We start from the raw sequence: 24165 nt of genomic DNA on the forward strand, positions 1-24165 counted from the left end.
CATGAACATCTATAAACATCAACATAACTTAACATACATTCAACTTGATGATGGAAGGACAACTTAGAACGCGACAAATAAACAAAAACAAAAAAATACTGCGGAGCGAAGCACCAAGGCAGCCGTCCGTGGTGCCATCTTCATCTTAGATTGCGATTGTGTTTTATTATATTACATTATATTACATTACATTACATTACATTACATTATATTATATTATATATATATAAATATATATATATATATATATATTATGTACGACTGCTCGTTCCTGAACCAAAAATGACATCACTTATTTATGCGATATCATCTTCGGAATTTCAAATAAAACAAGCTTTAATCCATCAAGTCTACGTCTTTTCAAACAAGAACATACCGAGAGTCGGCTCTAATATGTGTTGTCTGAGTTTCTTTGTATGTGTGTTTTCCTGCGATGAGACGACCACACAACACGGCTGACGCGTGGCGACCCGCGGTGGCTCGTTCTGCTGCCGTGATTTGATCATTTTTGTGTACGTGAAACTGTCGAAAAAGGAATCGCGCCACTCTTATTCTCATTGTCCGTAATAAATGATGAACAGAATCGTGTCCAAGACATTAACTTACATAAATATTATCTTTTTGGATGAAGGCAATGTAATCAAGAAGAATCCAGATGTGTTCATAAGTAACCATGGTGATACGGTGCATTAAGGTGTCATAAAATCACATAAATTAGCAAAAGGACCGAATTAAAGACAGATTTTCCAACATATGTTAGTGGCAGTTGCTGTGGACATGATACTGTATGTGAAAATGATGCAACTACAACTCCCACAGGTGATCAAACACAGGCCTGATTAAACACTTTAATCACAACAATGAGCAGAGGTGTTGAGCAAATGATTGCACACAGAGATTAGAGGTGGTAAGATCGTAGCTGTGTGGACATTATACAGTATACACACACTGTTTTATGATTGGCTGTTAAATCGTTGTATTCGGTTGGTACATGCTAGCACTGGAAAATTAAATGAAAATGACTTTTTGTCCAACTCTCACTTTCCCACACCAAACCCCACAGAGAAAACCAGGGATTCTAACATCACACACACAGGAGTTGTCGCTCGGCCTCCATCACTGAGTTCAAATGTCTTATTTTGTCACTTTGGCTTTTGAAATCCTTCATTCTGATTAACTTCAGTGACACAAAGTAACCACACGAGGCAGTAGTAGACTACTGTGTCCCCGCAAGCTAAAATCACTAATTTTCTCTATGGACTTTGGTGTGGGAGAGTGAGTGGTTTACAAATTGTGTTTGTTTTTTGTTGTTGTTGAAATTCTGTCTAATTTAAACAAACCTTGTAAAAGACCCAATACAAACAATACATTCCAACACAAAATCATTGACACCTACATCCATACACGCTCTATTTACACGTACCATCATTTAAATCACATTTTAAACCGTACATTTAGTATGTTTTACGTGTTTTTTTCTGATCGTCATTCTTGTTAGAGCGGAAAGCTTCCGGTTTGTTTCCTCCAATAGAAAAGCAGGCGGTGTTATTGTCATCAACCGGAGACAACCAACCTTTAACTCCGCCACTGCCGCTGTCCCGCCCTCTTTTGCTAAAGCTAGTTTTCGTTCAGAATTCCTCTCCACTGTGATTTTGTTGTTACATAATTGAAAACGTGAGCACAGCTGTACACTGCAGTATGTTTTATGGTCGCGTTTCTATATTTTAGAGTCCCGTGTTATTTTGCCGGTGTGTCGCGTTCGCGGCCTGTCAATCAAAGCTCGTCCAGCGTCATGCTGGGTTGAGAGCGCAGACTTTTTCCACGTCAGTGTGTTTACCAGGGGCAGCCTGACAGACAGACAGACAGACAGACGCTTCATTTACTCACTATTTGGGACGTTTTCTCTGTAAAAGAGTGACCTGTTGTGCTGTGTTCGGAGACACCGCTTCGCCCCGCAGTGGAATGTGGGGAAGATTGCGGCGCGTTTGTCCGTCGTCGTGAAGGAAACGTTGGCTATTTTTCATTCACTGTTTGGCCGGATTAGCCTGTTAGCTGGTGGAGCTAGGCTTTGAGTCAGCCACAGCGCTAGCGACATAGCAGCCACACACACACACACACAAACAGGTGACGTATTTATTTACGTATTTACTTGTTTTCTGTCAAACTTAAACCTGTTTGTGTCATTAATCAGAAACAACGGCATACGATTGCTGTCGCGTCTTGTTAGCCCCTGCTAGCTGACGCGCTAGCTGCTGTGTAGCTGTCATGTTTGTCTGCAGGTTAACTGGTGCTTTTTTATGCGACAACAGCGTAAACACTTCGGTGGGTGACTAATCAAATTCATTATCACTGGTTTATCCCCTCGTTGCGTTTGTGTGTTGCGTTCGTTTGTGGTAATCTGAATGTGCCGGAGAGCTTAGCATCTTAGCATCGCCCTGTATGTGTCATTAGCCGGCTAACTCCTCCCTAGCTCAGCTGACAGCCAAAACAGCTAGCTTGCTTCACTTGTTTGCAGCGTATGTACGACTGTATTGGGAAATCACAGTTCACTTTATTAGGTACACCTGTGTGCGTGTTTAGACATGGTTTAAGATGATGAAGAAGTGATTTAAAGTAGTTTAACGTTCAAGTCAGTAGCTATGTTTACATGTGCAAAATGTCTTCATTCCAAAAGGATTGGTTCAAATGGGAATCTACAATTTCATCGCTTGCATGACTATTTTGACGTGCCCAGTGTTGTCTAATTCTAATCTCTGGAAGTAAAAGAAGAAGCTTCTTGTTCTTGTAAACAAATGCTGCTCCTGTCCACTCGCTGTCCACTATCCGTCTCATTGTCCTCCTCGTCTGTGTCTGTGACTTTTGTGTCACATCACGTTTTACGTGGATCAGACACGTGATGGAACCAAACCAGGAGGTTGCACTCGGACTGACATGTCTGCTTATACCAACCCTATTGTTTCCTGAATGTGTCAGAGCAGCACCTTCGGTTTACATGACACATTTTTATTCGTGTTACTTGTGTCCATGTAAACAAAGCAAATGACAAATGAGTTTGTATTCATCTCAACTCAAGCAAGTCCAGTCGCCCACAGCTAACTACTGAAGCAGATCATGACCTGGATGACTGGGAACCTTCACCGACAACGCAAGTTCAGAGTTTGTCCAAGTTCTCCTTCATCCTCATTCCTTCGCACAGATAGAAGTTCTCCTTCATCCTCATTCCTTCACACAGATAGAAGTTCTCCTTCATCCTCATTCCTTCACACAGATAGAAGTTCTCCTTCATCCTCATTCTTTACCCCATTCCTTAATCCTGGTGTATCACGGCTCTCTGTGGTTCTTCAGCACAGAAGATCAAACTTCATATTGCAGATACACATGCCTGAGAACATGAAAGGATGATCCATCCTGCCTTTTATCAGTGGGTTCCTGCTGCTTAGAACCATCATGTCCATTCTTTAACGACCACAGTCGGCCATCTTCTGATGGTGTCTTCCCGCAGCATAATGCGTCGTATCACTAAAAGCTGGTTTTCAAATATGTCAACGAGTTCACTGAGCTCAAACGGCAGGGTCCACAGTAACCAGATCTTTTGGGATGCGATGGATCGGAGCATGGACGTCGTGGGCGTGCAGCCGACAAACGTGCAGCAGCTCTGCGAAGCGATCGTGTCCATGTGGTCCAAAATCTCTCAGGATTGTTTCCAGCACCTTGTTGAATCGATACCACTCAGGATGAAGGTAGTTCAGGGTCTGACCCAGCACTTGAAGGCTTCCGTGATCAAATGTGTGTTTATATCCACTGGTGATGTGTGTGGACACCAAAACAACACTGAGACAGAGTGTCACTGAAAGTGTGAGCTCAATTAAAGTGTGTAAATAAATTATTAACAACAGCTCCGTTTGTCCAGATGTTTAAGAGATTTTGTTTTTTGGTCACAATTAGTTGGAAAAATGGGAAATGATGAATTTGTTGATTTTTCTTGATTAATCTGTGTTGGATTGATCATTAGTTTGTTGCGGCCCTAGCTAAAATATTTAAATTTTCACGCATGTCCTGACAGTGGTTTTTGTATTGTAATTAATTTTTTTTTATGCTTCTACCAATATATCGCAGTATGTTGTATTGTCCTGTTTGTGTCTGGATATGTATCGTATCACCAGATTCTTGCCAACACACAGTTCGAGGATAAAACGTGGAAATCAGAACCAGTTCTCGATTCCCATTCCGAGTTTTATCAAAACTAGTGCAGAACTCCAACCCTAGGACAGGGAATAATCACAGCTTACCTCACCATACGATACGTGATGCATGGTCCATGGTAGCAATAATATCACAATACAATGATTCTGTGATTATCGTGTTTCACAAGGAACGATGTGTATACAGTTAGGCCCAGAAATATTTGGACAGTGACACAATCTTCATGATTTGGGCTCTGCATGCCACCACATTGGATTTGAAATAAAACAACTACAACGGAATTGAAGTGCAGACTTTAAGGTTTAATTCAAGGGGTTGAACAAAAATATATGATTAAACATGTAGGAATTGTAGCTATTTTTATACAAACGCTCCTCATTTCAGGGGCTCAAAAGTAATTGAACAAATAAACATAATCCTAAGTAAAATGTTACTTTTTAATATTTTGTTGAGAATCCTTTGCAGGCAATGACTGCCTGAAGTCTGGAACCCATGGACATCACCAAACGCTGGGTTTCCTCCTTTGTGATGCTTTGCCAGGCCTTTACTGCAGCTGTCTTCAGTTGTTGCTTGTTTGTGGGTCTTTCTGCCTTAAGTTTTGTCTTTAGCAAGTGAAATACATGCTCAATTGGGTTGAGATCTGGTGATTGACTCGGCCATTGCAGAATATTCCACTTCTTTGCTTTAAAAAAACTCCTGGGTTGCTCTTGCAGTATATTTTGGATCATTGTCCATCTGTACTGTGAAGCACCGTCCGATCAACTTTGCTGCATTTGGCTGAATCTGAGCAGAAAGTATATCCCTATACACTTCAGAATTTATCCAGCTGCTTCAGTCTTTTGTCACATCATCAATAAACACAAGTGACCCAGTGCCATTGGAAGCCATGCATGCCCATGCCATCACACTGCCTCCACCATGTTTTACAGAGGATGTGTGTCTCATCATTCTGGTACAGGTTGATCTTAGTCTCATGTGTCCAAAGAATGCTGTTCCAGAACTGGGCTGGTTTCTGCAGTTGTTTTTTGGCAAAGTCAATTCTGGCCTTTCTATTTTTGAGGCTGATTAATGGTTTGCACCTTGTGGTGAATCCTTTTGTATTTACCCTGATGAAGTCTTCTCTTTATGGTAGACTTAGATACTGCTACACCTACTTCCTGGAGTGTTCTTCACTTGAGTGGATGTTGTGAAGGGGTTTTTCTTCACCATGGAAAGGATTCTGCGATCGTCCAGGCCTTTTCGAGTTACCCACACCTAACAAACCCATTCTCCTGCATTTCTTATCAAAACAAGGTCAAAGTCGTCACTGCACACACTGGTGCTCTTTGTGGTTTTCTGAATTTATGGTGGACCAATAGTTTAACATCGTGCTAAAACACCCAGTGAAGTTATTATGAGATGATTCTTCTCTACCTGCTCTGCTGTCGTCTTCTCAGATGTGGGCTTAGTCTCCTTTTTGACCCTTTGACCCCTGAATATAACATCAGGTCATGATTGTATTATAGATTAAAAAAAAAAAAAAAAAAAAGGAATCTATACATCCCTGGTGACGTGTTTCGTGCAGTCCATCGCACTTTCATCCTCTTATTATTTAGAGTATAATCTGCCTGTCATGAATTTGAAAACGTGTCTCCTCTTGCTCACAGTCTCTGAACTCCTGAAAATCTTTGTTTGACACAATGTGTTTTACGACAGAAGGGAAAAAAAGGTTAATCCAACCACTTTGAAGGTGAACTGCTGGTCAAATATGAACAGCACGTCAACATGATTCTGTATCGGTTTAAGACGTCGTCACGGTAAAGAAAATGGAAATGTGCCGTTTGGTTCTTAGATTTCATTTCCATTTTCATGAAGTTTGACTTGTAGCTTAGCGGAATTAATGTTTTTAGACATATATACATTTTGTATCACTTCAGATTTTTTATATTTTATTCATTTAATCTAAGAGATTAGTTTATCTTTCACTTGAATGAATTCCAGTGCGTCCACAGTCGAGGTTCACAACCATGAAAATCATGATTGTAGGATGTATTTTAGTTCTTAGGTGTAATTTTAATGAAATATAATGTGAATCAAAATATCCTAACATGGGATTTATTGGTAGTTTGATTAGTTGGGCCAATATTTGCCATTTTTTAATAACCTGTTGGGTCAGTTATTACAATTTTTGCTCTCAGAAACTTCATGATTGTTGTCAGTAAAAACTTTATTTTTTCAAACTAATTTTTACTTTTATTTTGGTTTTTCATGACCGGTTTCATGTATTTTATATTCATTCATTATTTTTATTAAAAGTACTGAATATAATTGCATAATGTCGATCGGAGAGATGTGAAGACGTTAGTCGACCTCTAATGGGAATTATGTGATAATCTTGAAGTGTAAGAAATAACTATATAGAACTGAGGTTTCCAAAGCACAGGGTCGGCACCCACAGATGGCTGGCAGGAGATTTTTTTTTTTTTTGGTCCCCAAGCAAATTTTCCGAAATTTCCCCAATGTTTTAGTTCAGATTAATGTGTATATGTTTTTAAATGTGCATAAAATGACATTTTAATGACTTTACCAAACATCTCTTGGAAATGATTCGTTAGATGTTATAGATATGGCTGTAAATTAGTCGCTACATTAGGCACAAATGATTGATATTGTGATTTGGGTCACGGTAGGTTCAAGAAGTGGATCCTCATATAAAAAGTTTGGTAAAATGTGATATCGAGGAAGTCTCTGAGTAATAAAACTGATCATCCACTTGTGTTTTTCTCACAGAGCAGCAGCAGCAGCAGCAGCAGCAGCAGCATGGTGGACAAGAATATCTACATTGTCCAGGGAGAAATCGGCACTGTGGTTGGATCAATCAAGAGGAACTCTAGATGGAATACTCATACTCCTCTGGTAAGTCAAACACAGAGTGGACTGATGTTTATTATCTTTGCACTGCACTGTGCCTGTGGAACGAAAACCAGCACAAGACATGGTGCTCTCAGTGACAACATGGCTGCCAGTGGAGACGCAAGAAAATCCATGGAAACCATGTTACAAAAAGTCTATGTCATCTTAGGAGTGTGTTGGACACTTTATCTCAGTTGTGTTGGACAGATTTTTCCAACAGTTTGTAAACCACTCACTCTCCTACACCAAACCCCATAGAGAAAATCAGTGATTTGAATCCACTGCTGCCTCCATCACTAAGTTCAAATGTCTTATTTTGTGACTTCGGCATTTGAAAATCTTAATTTATATTTATTTAAGTGACACAAACTGGCCACACAAGGCAGCAGAAGACCAGCAGCTCCTGTGTCCCCGAAAGCTAAAATCACTGGTTTTCTCTATGGGGTTTGGTGTGGGAGAGTGAGTGGTTCACCGTCTTCAGTTTCCTGTTGGAAAGTCTGTCTCACAGTGAGATAAAGACGTGAACATGTTCGTAACATGTGTGTCAGTATCTCGTTACACTGAAATACCTTTTATAACAAAGTACACTGTTGGTTGTATTTCTCTCTCCAGGATGAAGAACAGGACCCGTTACTGAACAGCTTTGGGAACCTCAAGGAAATACTGAACAGTATTAAAGGTAAGTCTGTGTGTGTGTGTGTGTGTGTGTGTGTGCGTGCCAGTCTAATTAAACCAAATCAAGCTTTTAGGTCATTTAAACAGCACTGAGAATGATTTCAATGTGAAAGCACCCTGAGTTGGACTCTGTCGCTGTTCACCAAAGATCGGACAGTTTCTGTCTCTGTATTTTCCTCATTTTAAACTCATCGTATGAATAAAAACTCAGGGTGTTTTCCAGCTTTTTCACGCAGGGATATTTAATCAGGTGATTTCCTGTGAGATAAATGTGAGAAATGTCTTGGCCTTTTAAAACGTCTTTTTTCGTAACACTGGATCATTTCTCCCAGGTGTTGTCTCATGTCGTCTCGGTGCTCGATTTGATTAAAATGTCCTTATTTTGAGAAGATGATGAAGGTAAATGACGGTGGCAGGAGTCTATGTAAAAGCAGCAATATTTATCTGAGATACAATATATGTCCTAATGTCTCAGTTTCTGTCTTTTATACATTCACATTTATATGTATTTTTTTTAAATCAGCTATTTTCTACTGACTCTGTGTGAAGTGATGATAATGTGTGGACAGCAGTTTGTTCACCTCCACAAATATTATGTTAATCTTCCTGTCGAGGTGGGAATCTTTCACAGTCTCACCTTCCAGATTGTTTGGGCTGTTTTTTGTGCCAAGTAAATTTCTGTCGTCATGAAATCAGCAGATTTCCAGAGTCAAAAAAGAAAAGAAAAGCATTTTTCATTTATTTAAGTTAAACTCACTCAAGTGTCCTGGCTATGACCTGAAATAGTCGTGTATAATATTCATGTATAATTGTTATTTGTTTACCGGAGGAAGCTCACGTACCACCGGTGGTACACACACCACAGTTTGAGAACCGTCATTAAGTTATTAATTAGTCATGTGTGTTTAATGCAAACTTGTCTGAGTTCCTGTCTTGGACGTAGTGTGTGATGTCAGATGGTCGTGATGATGATGATGAAGATGAAATCTGGCAGCTGTTTTTTCAGTCGCTGCTCACAGCAGTAAGAATGCTGTTGTGTGTGTGTGTGTGTGTGTGTGTGTGTGTATATAACTACAGTAGTTGTCGATGCTGCTTCCACCTTTTTTTTCTCTTTTTTTTTTTTAAAAAGGCATAACTTCCTGATGTTTACTTTCATATCCTGATACTTTTCACCAAATACCTGAGGCGCTGTTCTTTTCATCTCTCCCTCGTATTCAGCTCTCACCAGGTGTAGTGAGATCTAGCGAGTGATTTAAGACCAACATGAACCCAGGAAAACGTTTCTCTCACGTTAGAATTCAAGTGATTGCCAAGTTGTTGCTGCAGTCGCTCGGCCCGTCTTTTTTTCTCGTTGCTCTGTGACAAAGTGAAAGAGCAGAGGTCAAGTTAGAACATGAACTTTCTCTCTCTCTGTCTCTGTCTCTCTGTCTCTCTCTGTCTCTCTCTGTGTCACTGAGTGTGTTGACGGATCATTTGTAAGTCAAAGTGTGTGCTGCAGTGGAGCTTGTCTTCACCTCCTCCTCCTCCTCCTCCTCCTCCTCGTCCTGAGAGGCTGGATCTGGCTCTGGAGACAATCGTGTGTATGTTGTCATGCCTTTGCAATGACCGTGTTGAACACAGTGGGAAAGACGCAGCACATGGAGCTGCAGCAGTCTGAGCTTCGCTCCGGGGAATGTCTCTGCGGCGGAGATGGACAGGCGCTGCTGCTGGATGAGGAATCCACCCTTTCTTTCCTCTCTCTGCCTGTAGCGCTTTCCTTTCAGCCCTCAAATCACTAAAAACCCTCTCCTCCTCCTCCTCCTCCTCCTCCATGTCATCGTCCCCTTGAAACGATTCCATTACACTTTATGTATTCTTTCAATATGAAATTGAGATTTTGAAGCATTTTCATGGAGTAATGAGTCGGTTCAGTCAAGGACGTTTTGCCCCCCCCCCCCCCCCCCCCCCCGGTGAGAGAGCAGCAACAGAAGAGTTGTGCATCTGACAGACTGATCAATTAGTTTTGTTTTTCTCAGAGATGGACGGTGATATGTGGGAGGGGTGGTAATCTGTCTTCTTCTCATACGCCGTCTTCTTCTCATACGCCGTCTTATTCTCATTCAGACTTTAACTTGTGTTTCAGAAAACATTAATCAGCAAAAATGGTGTTCTTGTACAGAAGGCTCTGCCTGTTAATGTTTAGGAATCCATGTTGCTCTCTGCGTTTGTGTCGGAGGGCTTCGGTCGCGCTCTGTCGTAACCACGGTGATTGACAGGACCATGTGCTGGGGGCGAGCTCCAGAGCTGTGCAGCTGGAAGTATATCATCTGCAATTTTAGTTGGGTAAATATAGCAGGCAGTCTTGTCAAGCGGAGAGATAAATTGTTCTGGGAAAGGAAGTGTTGCTTCTCTTTTTCTGAAAGCAGGGGGAAGAAAAAAAAAACCTGGTGTAAAATGAGTTCTCGCTTCGACATTTTCCCCCCGAACAATGAGAGCACAGATGCCGAGGAGCGCTGACGACGGGCCATGTGTCGAGAGGCCTCAGCTCCATCTCCACTCAGTCAGTGAAGGCAGATCAGTCCCAGGAAGCAGGAATCTTCCCTCTGATTTAAAACGGGTCAGTTACCAGTACGCGGCCTGGAAGCTAACGCTCCGTCTCTAACCTCGTTCCACCCACATAATCCACCGCTCTCCACATCTGTGTCACAAAGAACTCTGGTGTTTTAGAGGCACAAACACATGATAACGGCTTTATGCGAATACTTGTTCTGTCCACACGGAGACGGCGTTTTAGGACCTGAAACGGTATTTTTGGAAATGCCGGCCTTGTGTTTCTGTGGAGACGCAGAATACATATTCCCAGCTCTCTCTTTGCTGTCGCTCGTTGTCTTGCGTTTGGAGATTGTTTAACGACTGTCAATGAAAAGTAACTAAAGTCCGTGAGAAAATACACGAGATATCACGAGAATGTGTCCTGTCTTCAGAGAAGTTTTTTAGGTTTATGGACAGAAAGTTGTTAAGTTGTGTTGCTTTTCGCGTTTTAAGAAAAATAAGTGGGCGGGGGTTGTAAGGTTGCTAAATATTCACACGGACGCAAACAAACAGACATTATTTCTCTTTCTTTCCTATTTTTCATTTGGCATCTACTGATACCAACGTCAGTCCGATACCGTTGTTTTACTCCCATAACAACTCATCTGTTAACGACGACACCGCTTAGCGACGGGCATTGCTAGCAAGAATTATATTCAAATATTTGATGGTATTGTTTATCAAATATGCAAATTTCTTTTTCATATTTGTATGTAGAGCAGTTAATGAGATGCATTCAAGAAATCTCCTCAAACATAAACATGACAAAATGAATTCTGATTTGTGAAGATGTCGTAATCTGAATCAGATCCAGATGAAATATAATCTGATGGTGTGTTTTTTTCTACAGTTTTGCCCATTTTAAAAGAATGGGATTTCTTGACAATTTTACGGTGTCTTGTGATGTCATCAGTAGATTCTTACCAAAATGTAATGGGAACATACTTTGATGACATTACACACAATAAATTTTCAGGTTGCATTTTAACGTGTGAACACGTCGGGCGTGATCTTTTTCCCCCGTTACCTGACTCGCACGTGGCGTCTCTTTTTCATGAAGGATTGTCTTCAATGAGACAAAAGCTGTGTCCGTCTCTTGTTGAATAAAACTGTGGATTTATTTCACCACAAGAAAAAGAAAGCGAAGCCTTTGATTCTGACATACATTTTATTTCCCTCTTGTGCTTCCCTTCCTTTTGCACTTGTACCTGTTTTATGCAGAAGTCACTGAGCCTCGGCTTCTCAGTTCTCTCCTCTTCCATCAACCCCCTCCCCGCTGCATTTTCTTTTTTGTCTGCTCCTAAATCCCTTCATTTTTATTCATACAAATACAGGTTTAGAGCCTCTCGCAGCCCCTCGGATACAAAGCCGCCGGAGTGGCACTTTGACTGACAGCTTTCCCTCCTCTTCCTCCACACACTAACGAAATTCACAAGCACACCTCTAATTGACCTGAATCAGCAGCACAGCAGCAGAGGTAGATATCAGGGGGTACGGCCGTGGATTTGCAGCGTGAACAGTGCAGTGTATGATTTGATTTCCCTCCAGCTGACCTTTGCAATAATTATCCTGCTTTTCCCCCCAAAAGCAATGACATAAAACAGATAATTTAGAAAAAAACTGAAAATTACAGTTAGAGCCAAAAAAACCCCCAATGTTTTTAAATTTATAGTTTTTCCCACCCGTTGGAAAACTTGATTTTTACAGTAACGCAAATAAATGTTCAAACAATAATTCAACGCATGGCCATGATTCACATGAAATGTGACGCAATTAAGAAAATAAATGAAAGGGAAAGATGAATAAATGATCATCAGTAGGGATGCACCATATTATCGACACCAGCAAGTCAATTTAGCATAACAATAAAACATTAATATTTCACTGACATACAGTTCTTGTCATTTATGTTTTAATGAACGTTTTTATTATTTTATTAAGGCATCTCGGTAATATCACAAATCACAATTATTTTCACCAGGATAATCGTGATGGGAATTCTTTGGCACAGTATTGCTTTTTATCAGATATCGGCAAACACACCAAGAGAGTCCGAATTCTGAGGTTAAAGTCAGAAAGTCGTAGTTTTGAATAAAAAAGTTGTAATTCTGAGTTGAAAGTCGAAATTCTATGATTAAAGTCGTAATTAAAGTTGGAATTCTGAGAAAATATAAAGATAGTCAGAATTCTGACTTGCTGTTATATATTTTTTTTACGTGGCCCTAATAGTTCTCCGTAAACAGCTTCAGTCCCTTAAAAGATGAAATGATAGAATCTTCAAACGTACAGGGAGCCATGTCTGAACCACGTGCCACAGGCAGCCTCACTCATTCACCCCGTCTTTACCATCATGTCCGTCACCAAGACAAAACGCACACATGCTTTGAGTCTCATTTCAAGGTCAAGCGTGTGTTGTGTTGTCAGGGTCCCAGCTCGTTGTCAGGCAGGCACTTGTCGGCCTCCAGAGGCTGCTGCACCTTGAGGACCGGGTGGGTGGAGTGCTGGTCGTGACCTTTTACCCTCCTTCCGTCTCTCACCAATCCCTTCCTGCCGCCACCTGATCTTCACTCGTATATCACTGGCGTAATTGAAGCGGCAGAAAGCAGCTGGCAGCTGCAGCCGCGGTCCACGCACAGTAATTCATGTCGCTCAGCCACTTATGCAAATATGTTTACTCACGCAGGCATTTGGGATCAAGGAGAATCTGCCTCATGGCATTTTCTTTACATGTGTGACACGTGTCTCAGCCGCCGTCGTGTGGCTCGAAGTGTTGGACACTTGCTCAGATTCTCCGTCCCGCTGTCACTGTTGTTTTTACGACGCACTCAAAAGACCATAAAGTGAGTGGTTTTACGCGACTTAACGTTAATGCAAAAATGTTTTTTTGGAGAAAAGTCTAAGAATATGTGAAGAAGCATTGTTGTCTCACAGCAGGTCTGTGGACGTCCTCACTGTAGGCGACAGTTGTTTTACCTCTCCTGAGGTAACGATTCAAATACTTTTTGAAGGTACAGTGTGTGAACTTTACGGTCTTCTCTAAGTGTGCCAGATAAACAATGCAGCCTTCAGTAGACATCCTAACTCAAAACCTGCTGAGTTTGTCCATTGTGGGCTACCGTAAAAACACTGTTGTCCAAAATGGCCGCCTTCACAGAGGTAACCCCTAACCCTAACCCTGCTCCTTTCTTCAAAAAATTAGATATTACTGTTTTGTTTCCAATTTCTGAAAATAACTTCACTTAATTAGTATTTTAGTTCTAAACCAGGGCTGCAACAATGAATTCCATGACAATGATTATATATATTTTTTTTAGCGATTATGATTAAGTTTTCAAATGTTTTTTGTCATAAATGTGAATATTTCCCGTTTCTTTACTTCATTTAACAAAGAAACATTGTTGATTATTGACTTTACAAAATATATAAATGTCAGTACGCCATAAATACTGCGGGAAAAAAATGATGTTCAGCCACTGTTTTTAAAAAGTAACGTCCCGTTATGATTACTCTGACTGTCGATTAATCTCGTGATTATCTCATGATTTATTATCGTGTGTTTAAAGTCATAAATACGCCGTCTCAGATTCCCAGAGTCAAAGGTGACAAATAGTTTGTGTGTCTGACCAACACCGCGGATTATGGGGTGTTACAGTCTCTGGCCTTCCCGTTCAAAAACTCCCCATCACGTGAAGTGTGATTAATCGCAGTGGCTCCCCGTCCTCCAGACAGGCTGCCACCTAGTGCTGGTTAGTGGCTGTAAATCTGGCCAGTTAACGGCGCCCTAACGGGGGACTGACAGCGCGGCTTAGGCCCAGTGTGAAGAGGGGATGCAACTGTTGTCCCGTCTCAGGAGCTCTCAACAGAGTGCTGAGTGGATGGAGAGTCCCAGCAGAGGGCTATTAATCACACCACCCGGGGTGCTGTCTGTCTGTCTGTCTGTCTGTGTGATGGGTGGGGGGACGGACTCGGACTCTGAAGGAGCTGCAGAGAGTCTGGACGTGCCAACAGACAGGCGCAGTGGGAAAGACGTGAGCAAAACAAACTAACTGCCAGAAAAAAGAGGAGGAAAAACAGAGCCAGAAATGATCGTCCGGAGAGTGATGGCACGGTACCACGGTACCACACAATGATATTGCAAAGTATCAAGTATCTACTTGATACTTTGCGATCAAAGTATCAAGTGATACTTGACATCAAAGTGTCAAGTATCTACTGATATCACACAGTCAAGTATCTACTGATATCACACAGTCAAGTAGCTACTGATATCACAAAGTCAAGTATCTACTGATATCACAAAGTCAAGTATCTACTGATATCACAAAGTCAAATGTCTACTGATATCACAAAGTCAAGTGTCTACTGATATCACAAAGTCAAGTGTCTACTGATATCACAAAGTCAAGTATCTACTGAAATCACAAAGTCAAATATCTACTGAAATCACAAAGTCAAGTATCTACTGATATCACAAAGTCAAATATCTACTGAAATCACACAGTCAAGTATCTACTGATATCACAAAGTCAAGTATCTACTGAAATCACAAAGTCAAGTATCTACTGATATTACAAAGTCAAGTATCTACTGAAATCACAAAGTCAAGTATCTACTGATATCTCACAGTCAAGTATCTACTGAAATCACAAAGTCAAGTATCTACTGATATTACAAAGTCAAGTATCTACTGAAATCACAAAGTCAAATATCTACTGATATCACACAGTCAAGTATCTACTGATATCACACAGTCAAGTATCTACTGAAATCACAAAGTCAAGTATCTACTGATATTACAAAGTCAAGTATCTACTGAAATCACAAAGTCAAATATCTACTGATATCACACAGTCAAGTATCTACTGATATCACAAAGTCAAGTATCTACTGAAATCACAAAGTCAAGTATCTACTGATATCACAAAGTCAAATATCTACTGATATCACAAAGTCAAATGTCTACTGATATCACAAAGTCAAGTATCTACTGATATCACAAAGTCAAGTATCTACTGAAATCACAAAGTCAAGTATCTACTGAAATCACAAAGTCAAGTATCTACTGATATTACAAAGTCAAGTATCTACTGATATCACACAGTCAAGTATCTACTGAAATCACAAAGTCAAGTATCTACTGATATCACAAAGTCAAGTATCTACTGATATCACAAAGTCAAGTATCTACTGATATCAAAGTCAAGTATCTACTGATATCACAAAGTCAACTATCTACTGATATCACAAAGTCAAGTATCTACTGAAATCACAAAGTCAAATATCTACTGATATCACAAAGTCAAGTATCTACTGAAATCACAAAGTCAAGTATCTACTGAAATCACAAAGTCAAGTATCTACTGATATCACAAAGTCAAATATCTACTGATATCACACAGTCAAGTATCTACTGATATCACAAAGTCAAATATCTTCTGATATCACAAAGTCAAGTATCTACTGATATCACAAAGTCAAGTATCTACTGATATCACAAAGTCAAGTATCTACTGAAATCACAAAGTCAAGTATCTACTGAAATCACACAGTCAAGTATCTACTGAAATCACAAAGTCAAGTATCTACTGATATCACAAAGTCAAGTATCTACTGATATCACAAAGTCAAGTATCTACTGATATCAAAGTCAAGTATCTACTGATATCACAAAGTCAAATATCTACTGATATCACAAAGTCAAGTATCTACTGATATCACAAAGTCAAGTATCTACTGATATCACAAAGTCAAGTATCTACTGAAATCACAAAGTCAAATATCTACTGATATCACAAAGTCAAGTATCTACTGAAATCACAAAGTCAAATATCTACTGATATCACAAAGTCAAGTATCTACTGATATCACAAAGTCAAGTATCTACTGATATCACAAAGTCAAATATCTACTGATATCACAAAGTCAAGTATCTACTGAAATCACAAAGTCAAGTATCTACTGATATCACAAAGTCAAATATCTACTGATATCACACAGTCAAGTATCTACTGATATCACAAAGTCAAATATCTTCTGATATCACAAAGTCAAGTATCTACTGATATCACAAAGTCAAGTATCTACTGATATCACAAAGTCAAGTATCTACTGATATCACAAAGGGACACAGGAGCTGCTTGTCTACCGCTGCCTCGTGTGGTCACTTTCTGTCACTGAGGTAAATCTGAGCAAATGACTTCATCGCTGAATTCACCCAATATCACATGTGAACTTAGTGATGGAGGCAGCAGAGGATCAACAACTCCTGTGTGCTGTGATGTTAAAATCACTGATTTTCTCTATGGACTTTGGAGTGGGAGAGTGAGTGTTTTACAAACTTCAGTTTCCTGTTGGAAAAATCTGTGTGACAGTGAAATAAAACAGCGAACACACTCTTTTAAGATACCATACACTTAAACTGTCATAGATGAAGTGATTAGTTTATACAGTGAGCCTTAAGTGAAGCGGCTGAAAACTGCTTTTGTCTTGTTTCCTCGCTCGGAGTAAGCCTGTGTGTCTCACACTTGTTTTTCTATGTCTTTACCTCATACAACCACTTCAGAAAATCAGATAGTACCCTTGAACAATATTATAAATGCTGACATGGGTCAATTTGACTCTTTTTTCAGTGATTTAACAGTGAGGATCCAAGCGGTTTTAACTTGGATATCGCTGCCCTTTTTTTGTTTAGTTATAAGCGTAGCTAACATAAAGAGGGCTCAGGAAGTTGGTGTCGTGGACTTGTACATTTCATGGCTGATTAATGGCACCTCCACACTTCTCATTTGTGCTGTGTTGCTATGCTGGCGGCAGTAAAAACGTGTTTGTGGCGAGGCAGAGTAAAAACAAATGGGGCTGCACCTTTCACAGAGCCCTCTAATTCCCCATTGACAGTTATATGGAGTAAAGTGATCCCAGTGATGGTGTGAAGCCCAGTTAAAGGAGGCTTCACGCTGCCCTGTTTGATCATTATCATAAACACACACTTTTGCACAGGGTGAGGCACAATAGCATGGCATCGGCAAAGCGTCGGAGCTGCCGTCGATAATCTCCGTCAGGACGCTGAAGCTGCTCAGATCAGAGTTACACTCCAGCACAAACAGTGGACACAGCGCCGGTGGAGAGGTGTTAGCTTACAGGGAGGGGGTGGGGGTGGGGGTGGGGGGTTGTTGTGCTGGAAAATAAGGGCCCATATTAGTATTTTGGTGAGGCACTGTCTTGCTGTCTTGCTTGTGTGGCACTCACATCCTTAAGCCTTTGGTGTCTTAGCGTGAATCCCACAATGCCTTGATGGACTGGGTTAATAAACCTCTCAGCAGCCATGGCTCTCCCACACACACACACACACACACACACACACACACACACACACACACACACACACACACAGAGAGACACACACACAGGCAGCTGCTTGTTATTTCATGCCCCATAAGGGTGCTGTGACCACGGACATTGAAATACACATATCCAATTAGCTAAGCATAGCATCACACACTGGTCTCAGGCTGGGAATCCCACACACACACACACACACACACACACACACACACACACACACACACACACTTGTTTTAGAAACAGGATGTACAGTATTTGGCTACATTTACTCCTGCAGGCCTTGATGTCCAATTCCGATAAATATCTTTTGACAGCTTGGTTATATTGTTTTTTGTTTTTGTTGATTTTTTTAAGTGAATTCAAAGCTGACTCTCTATCTCTTCTATTTCTGGATGCACGATATTACATTACATGTCATTTAGCAGACGCTTTTATCCAAAGCGACTTACAATAAGTGCATTTAAACCTTTGGGTACAAACAAGAGCTAGACGTAAGAGCTTCAAGTAAATGACATAACGGAAGATGTGGTGGTAATGATGCAGTAGCCTATAGATGCGCAGTGGTGTGCGTGTGCGCTCTGGTTGTTGCAGATGAACTGTCTCGTGAATATAGTGCATAATAGTGTGTTTTGTATGTGCTTGTGTTTGTGCATGTTTTTTTTTTTTTTTTTTACTGAAGGCCCTGACTGAAACCCCACGGTACGCTACTGATAATCGAATCATCGCTTTAAAGTCATGAACATTAGTCCTGGACTGGTTTGAACCCCTTGTTTCCCATAATTCTTTTCTCTACAGGAACTCACATTTCAAAGACGGCAAACTAACCTGACCCAAACCACGATAAAAAAACGTAAGATAATCTGTAAATCTGTCGCTAAATTTAGCAACAGATTTACAGCCACATTTACAACACCTATTATAATTTATAATGAGTAAACAAACCATTTCTAATGGTTATTAAAAAGTGAAATATGTATCACAATACCATGTCATCTGCGAATAAAATCTCCCGTGACCGTTCTGGGAGCCCCAACCCAGAATTTGGGAACCAATGCTCCACTGCAGAGAGCGAAAGAGTCACGTGATCATGGATATTGTCCACGTAATTCACCATGTCACATTTTTAGGGACAAGCAAATATCTGATCTGAAAATAATTGGTTGCAGCTCTTGTTTTTTGTGTATGAAGACATTCGTTTCTTGTACAAAATGCCACGTGTACAGAAAACTTTTTAAGAAGGAAAAAGAAAAAAGTTGTTTGTCTCATTTGGTTATTATTAGTATGATCTTATTGATAGATATAATCCACTGCTCATTCAGTGACTGTGGAAATTGTGATACTGGTTTTTCCTTGGAGTGAAATCACTTGACAATCCCTGGACATCATGTGTGTGGTTGTCACCCCCCCGTCCCCCCTCTGTCCTCTGAGTGGACGCCCTGAATTAGAAAACACTGTCCTATTTCTGGGCTGCAGCTGGGAGTTTGGTTTGGAAGGAGTGTGTGTGCTGTAAAGGTGACATGGGTCAGAAATGTCTTGTGGGCAGAGAAAGAGGACAGGGGTCATGCGGGTGCTTGGGGTCCCTCGAAAATGCTTGAATTCTTACTGTATTTCTCTTGTAAAATCGCCCATTGGCTGAATATTTCGTTTATTATATGGGGGAATTAGAAGATGTCAAAGAGTCTAAATTAAAGTATGTAACGGTGGCTTTTATAATACACAATTTTGGTTGTTTATAGCGTAATACCATCACGATAAACAACACTGGGATTGCGGAGTTCACATGAATTCAAAGCTGTAGAAGTTGTCCGAATGTCGGTACAATATCGGTATCAGCAGATATTGGATTTAAAATGTCTTGTCGGATATCGGCAAACACGCCAAGAATTACATTTCCCTACAGGTGCAGAGAAATGTAGTATACTATATTGTAGTAATATATATTATATATATATAGTAGTATAGTACTCTTTAATGAAGACTGCATATTGTGTAAACCAGTGTAATGAATAGCGTCCAAGGCATTTTATGGCGAGAGGGTGCAGCGCCCCCTGTTAGCCGGTTTAGATAAAAAAACTAAAAAAAACAACTTAATAATAATCAGGGTTTTAAAGGCCACACCACAGTTTAAGTAGTTTCCACTAGCATAGTACCTGGTACCAGGTACTATTTTTAGTACCTGGTCTGGCGAGGTTCCAAACGTGCTAAGTAGGTACTATGCGATGATTGGTCAGACTGCCGGCCGCTGACTGGCCAGAGTCCCGTCACGGGACGAGACGTCCCACACACAAATCAAGCCAAACAGCGCCGAACTGTAGTTCACTTAAAACTACTTAACAATCCTAACAACGTGGGTTAATCTCCAACAACTACCAGGGAAACCTCTATATTTAACAGCAGTCTTTTAAAGTGGAGTGGTGTATTTAGGGACAGCGTCGGCGATCGCGAGTGGCATCACAGACCGCTGCCGCTGTAGTCTGTGGAGTAGGATTCTGTACTCCGGAGACGTGTGGACACAAATCAAGCCGAACAGTGCCAAATTGTAGATAGCGTATAAAATGAAGTCACTGCAGTTTCACTCAGCCGTGCAGTGATGACTCCGCCCACTATAAGTAGGTACTTTTTTGTCGTGGAGATGCGACCTAATCGTGCCGTGGTGATTGAGGAAATAGCATTTAATACTGTATTTGTATCAAATCTGATTGTTTAAACAAAGATTGTGCCAGATTATGCTTTCAGTTCAAATTCCAGTTTATTCCCATGGACAAATTCCAGTTTTGATGCTGGGAACACATTAAAAGTAACCTTAAAAGTGCTGGAATCTGACCTTGGGAAAGGTGTATGTAGCCTGTATGAGGGGAGGTGGTGATCGAACAACTGGTCACATTTCAGAGTGGCAGTATTGAGTCAAAAGGAGGCGACGCAGCAGCGGCGGCGGCGGCGGCAGCAGCAGTGCCCCAAATAGAGTGGGATCACAGTGCCGCACATAACAAATTTTGACAAAAGCCGCCCTGCTGACAGGGGGGAGGCAGGGAGACGGGGGAGGCTGCGGGGGCTGGTGTGGCCTCCGTGCAGCTGACGAGCAGACATGCTAACAACCTGGGACAACAAGAAGGTGTTGATTGCTCTGAAAGCAAAATAGACCTGGCGATATGTGGAGCCATGTTCACTCCCCGGCTCTGCAGTCCACGGCTCTGCTCGCACTTTTAGACCGTCTGAAAGAATGTGGGACGCTTGTAATTGAAATATGACCAGAAAAAGAATCCGTTTGATTTGACATTATCGTGTGTTTGGCACCAAGATTCATTTTTACATGAAAAACAAACCCCAAACTTTCGTTTTTGTTGAATTTTCCCCATCATTTTAGTCAACTTTGATGCGTAGATGTCTTCAATAACATGCATAAAATTAGGTTATTATTCATTTTACCAACCAATCCTATCTTGGAGATTATTTGTTCACCCATTCAAAATAATGAGTTGTATAACAGGTTATGGCTGCAAATGAGTCGCTATGTTAGGATTTTTGTTTTGAAATTGTGTTCTAATGTCGAGCTGTGACGAGTGAGGGAGCGCAAACACAGGAACTCTCAAACAAATAAAATATGATATATTTGACTGATTAAATCGATACTTGTTTTTGGAGTTATAGCAATATTGTTATGAACAAATGAACTCGCTGTAAAGTAAACTGACAGTTGGCCAGTTTCACTCGCTGGGCGTCATCACTACTTCATGTCTCCTCACGGTGGCGCTGCTCAAATGAATGAGGGGAAACCTTATGACCTTTGACCTTTCTCTATGTTGTGCACTTTTAACTTTTTGTTTCCTTCACTGAGACATGAGATATCACGATTGTCGCAGAATTATTGTTACGCTGTGGTGTAGTGAAGTAAAGTTGAGCTTGTGTTGGAGTGAATAGCAGCTGCATTTGTCTGTCTGGATTTTTGTCCTTTGTCCTCCGTAATCCCCGTGTTTGGCGTGTCCCAGTCTGACCAGTGTCTCCAGTCACACAGCAGCTCACAGTCCCAGTCCTCCAGCTAATGCACTGAGGTTTACACTGTGCTTCAGGTTGTGAGTGGTGAAATGCTGCTAAATTTACGACCTCAAAGGACTCGGTGGGTGGTGAGCAGGGTCGGCGGGCGGAGGAGGAAGGAGGGTGTTCAGACACTGAGGTCAAGGGAGAATGAACTTGTGAACTAGTGGACATCAATGTTACTGTTGAAGTCAAGTATAGGTCAAACTAATCCAGGACTCGCTGCATAAATCCCTCCAGACTCAACACCACAGATGGATCGCGGCTCTGAGGTTTGTGCTGCTGCTGGTTCTCTGAGGAACTGCACCCGTGGCTTCATGGAGACCAGGGCTCTCGAACTCCTCATATGACCTGGGCGGTCACTGAGCATCAAGTCTGTCCAGTAGGGGGCAGGTCAAGTGCAGAACAAGTCCGACTTTTTTAAGAAGAAGCAACTTTTCAGTAGAGGCGACAGGAGCGTATAATTCTATCACAATCTTCTGCCTTGGTGTCACAATAACAACATTTGTGAAAACATTTCACAGAATTTCTTTGTTCTGGTGTGGAATGATGCACTGGGTGCTTGTGTGGGTCCACTGGTTTGATAACCAGTCCTTTTTTAAGTAATTCAATCAAGTTCCCTGATTTTCTTTGCTTCACATAACAACTAATAAATGAATTGAGAAAATAATCAAGATTTTGAAAAAAATCCCCCCCAAAATGACTCTGTAAACACTATAGCAGGGGTTCTTATCAGTGCCATTGCATTACACTACATTATTTAAGTTTAAATAACAACGAATTGTGTCAAAACATGAACATTTTTAAACATTTCTGGACCAAACTACTGATTGATAAGTAAAATGTTTAGAAAATAAATATTTTTGTGTTACATTTCCACTTTTTCTGGTTCCAAACACAATATGGTGGTCCTCCACTCTTCACCACAAAAAGAAGTAGTCTCCAGTGACCCATGTGTGGGTCCCGACCCAGTGTTTGGAAGCCAGCGAATTTAATAATGCTTAAAAAAAAAAAAAAACCTGTCACGTACACGCGTGTGGAAGAAGGAACAGAAACGCCAGCGTGAATTGAAGCGACGGTGCGCTGTGGCGGCCATCTTGAACACCGCTCTGTGGCTGTCGCAGTGCATCACGCCCCCCGCCCCGCCCCCCCCCCCCCCCCCCCCCCCCCCCTGAAACATGCAGACAAATTCTTTCCCATAAAGTTGGATTTTTCTGCAGCGTAATGCGTCTCTTGCTCACGGCGGCGGGCGCTGCACACGCAAGGCTGCGTCCGTCCAATCCGACCTGGCATCACGGCCGTGGAATGCTGAAGTCCACATTTTTCCCATTCAGGCAAGGAGAAGCGGCCTTTCAGAGCCAATCAGCTAGAAATGTTGCTTTGTTTTTATTTTCCACTGAACTTCCTGGAACCTATTATGGAGCTGTCAGGGATGTATATTTAGCTATGACAACACGGGGGCCGCGTCGCCCCCGTGTGCCGCTGGTCATGTCACCTCTGATAAACAGAAAAACAATTGCTTCTCTCTTTTGTCACCTTTAAAGAAGTCTGTGGGCGTGCAGGGACAGAGACGGAGACAAAGGACCAGGACAAATGGTGACATTTAGCCAATATCACTTACCTTCTCTTTATTTTAGGGTGTAAATATATGGAAACTCCACCACGTTTGATGAAAAAGCCATTTTATTGACATGAAACACGCTTTATATTGGAGCAGCAAGTAATCAATAATTAATGAATCGTGAACTCAAACTAGTATTTTTTTAATAATGAAAACAAATTTGATGATTTTTCAGCTTTTTAAAAGTAAATATATTGCTCCATATAACAAAGAAATGATTGAAACTGAATCGTTTTGGTTTGTGGACAACAAAAATTGATTATTAAGCAGTTATTCAATTAATCGCCAACTATCTTGAGTGTTTTCGAGCAGTTTAAAGCAGTCTGTGATTTATCAGCTTCTTAAATGAAGTGAATATTTTCTGGTTTATTTGCTCCACATGACAAAGAAATCATTTTCTAACATTCTTTGGACCTAATAATTGACAGATTAATAGATTATGAAAACAATATTCATCAGTTATCAAATGATCAGAAGACATTTTTCATCCATTTCTGACGACTCATTTATTAATCAGAAATGAATCAAATAGGAAATGAATCATTAGACGCAGCCCTTATTGAATGTTTTTATCGGTTATAAATATACACACATGCTCTACAGTTTAATTCTATATTTGATTCAGTAATTATAAATATTCTGTTGTCAGGTGACTGCATATGTAAATCATGAAGTAGTCTTGAATTCCAGATGAAAGAATTCCTCTTCCTGCATGTGAGGACGCGTCACATGACCGTTCCTGATCAACGAGGGTCACACAGTTTGTTTTTTTATTGAATAGAAGCCGAGCAGCAGACAAACATCTTCACTTCCACGGCACAATTTAGTCA

The 24165-nt window shown here is 40.9% G+C and overlaps 1 protein-coding gene across 4 annotated transcripts in view; it reads left to right on the forward strand.

Annotated features, from left to right (window-relative positions):
• Positions 1 to 1730: 1730 nt before the first annotated feature.
• The window catches only part of gbf1 (golgi brefeldin A resistant guanine nucleotide exchange factor 1), a 71088-nt gene continuing 48653 nt past the window's right edge, over positions 1731 to 24165 (forward strand). For 3 of the 4 annotated variants that reach the window (XM_058652332.1, XM_058652333.1, XM_058652334.1), the window contains exons 1-3: positions 1731 to 2124; positions 6973 to 7098; positions 7708 to 7774. In XM_058652332.1, the coding sequence (XP_058508315.1) occupies positions 7003 to 7098; positions 7708 to 7774 (163 nt within the window). In that variant the 5' untranslated portion in view covers positions 1731 to 2124; positions 6973 to 7002. The remainder of the gene's footprint in view (positions 2125 to 6972; positions 7099 to 7707; positions 7775 to 24165) is intronic. The other variant, XM_058652335.1, reaches the window with a different exon arrangement.

This window comes from Solea solea, chromosome 15 (genome assembly GCF_958295425.1).
Source record: "Solea solea chromosome 15, fSolSol10.1, whole genome shotgun sequence".
Lineage (NCBI taxonomy): Eukaryota > Metazoa > Chordata > Actinopteri > Pleuronectiformes > Soleidae > Solea > Solea solea.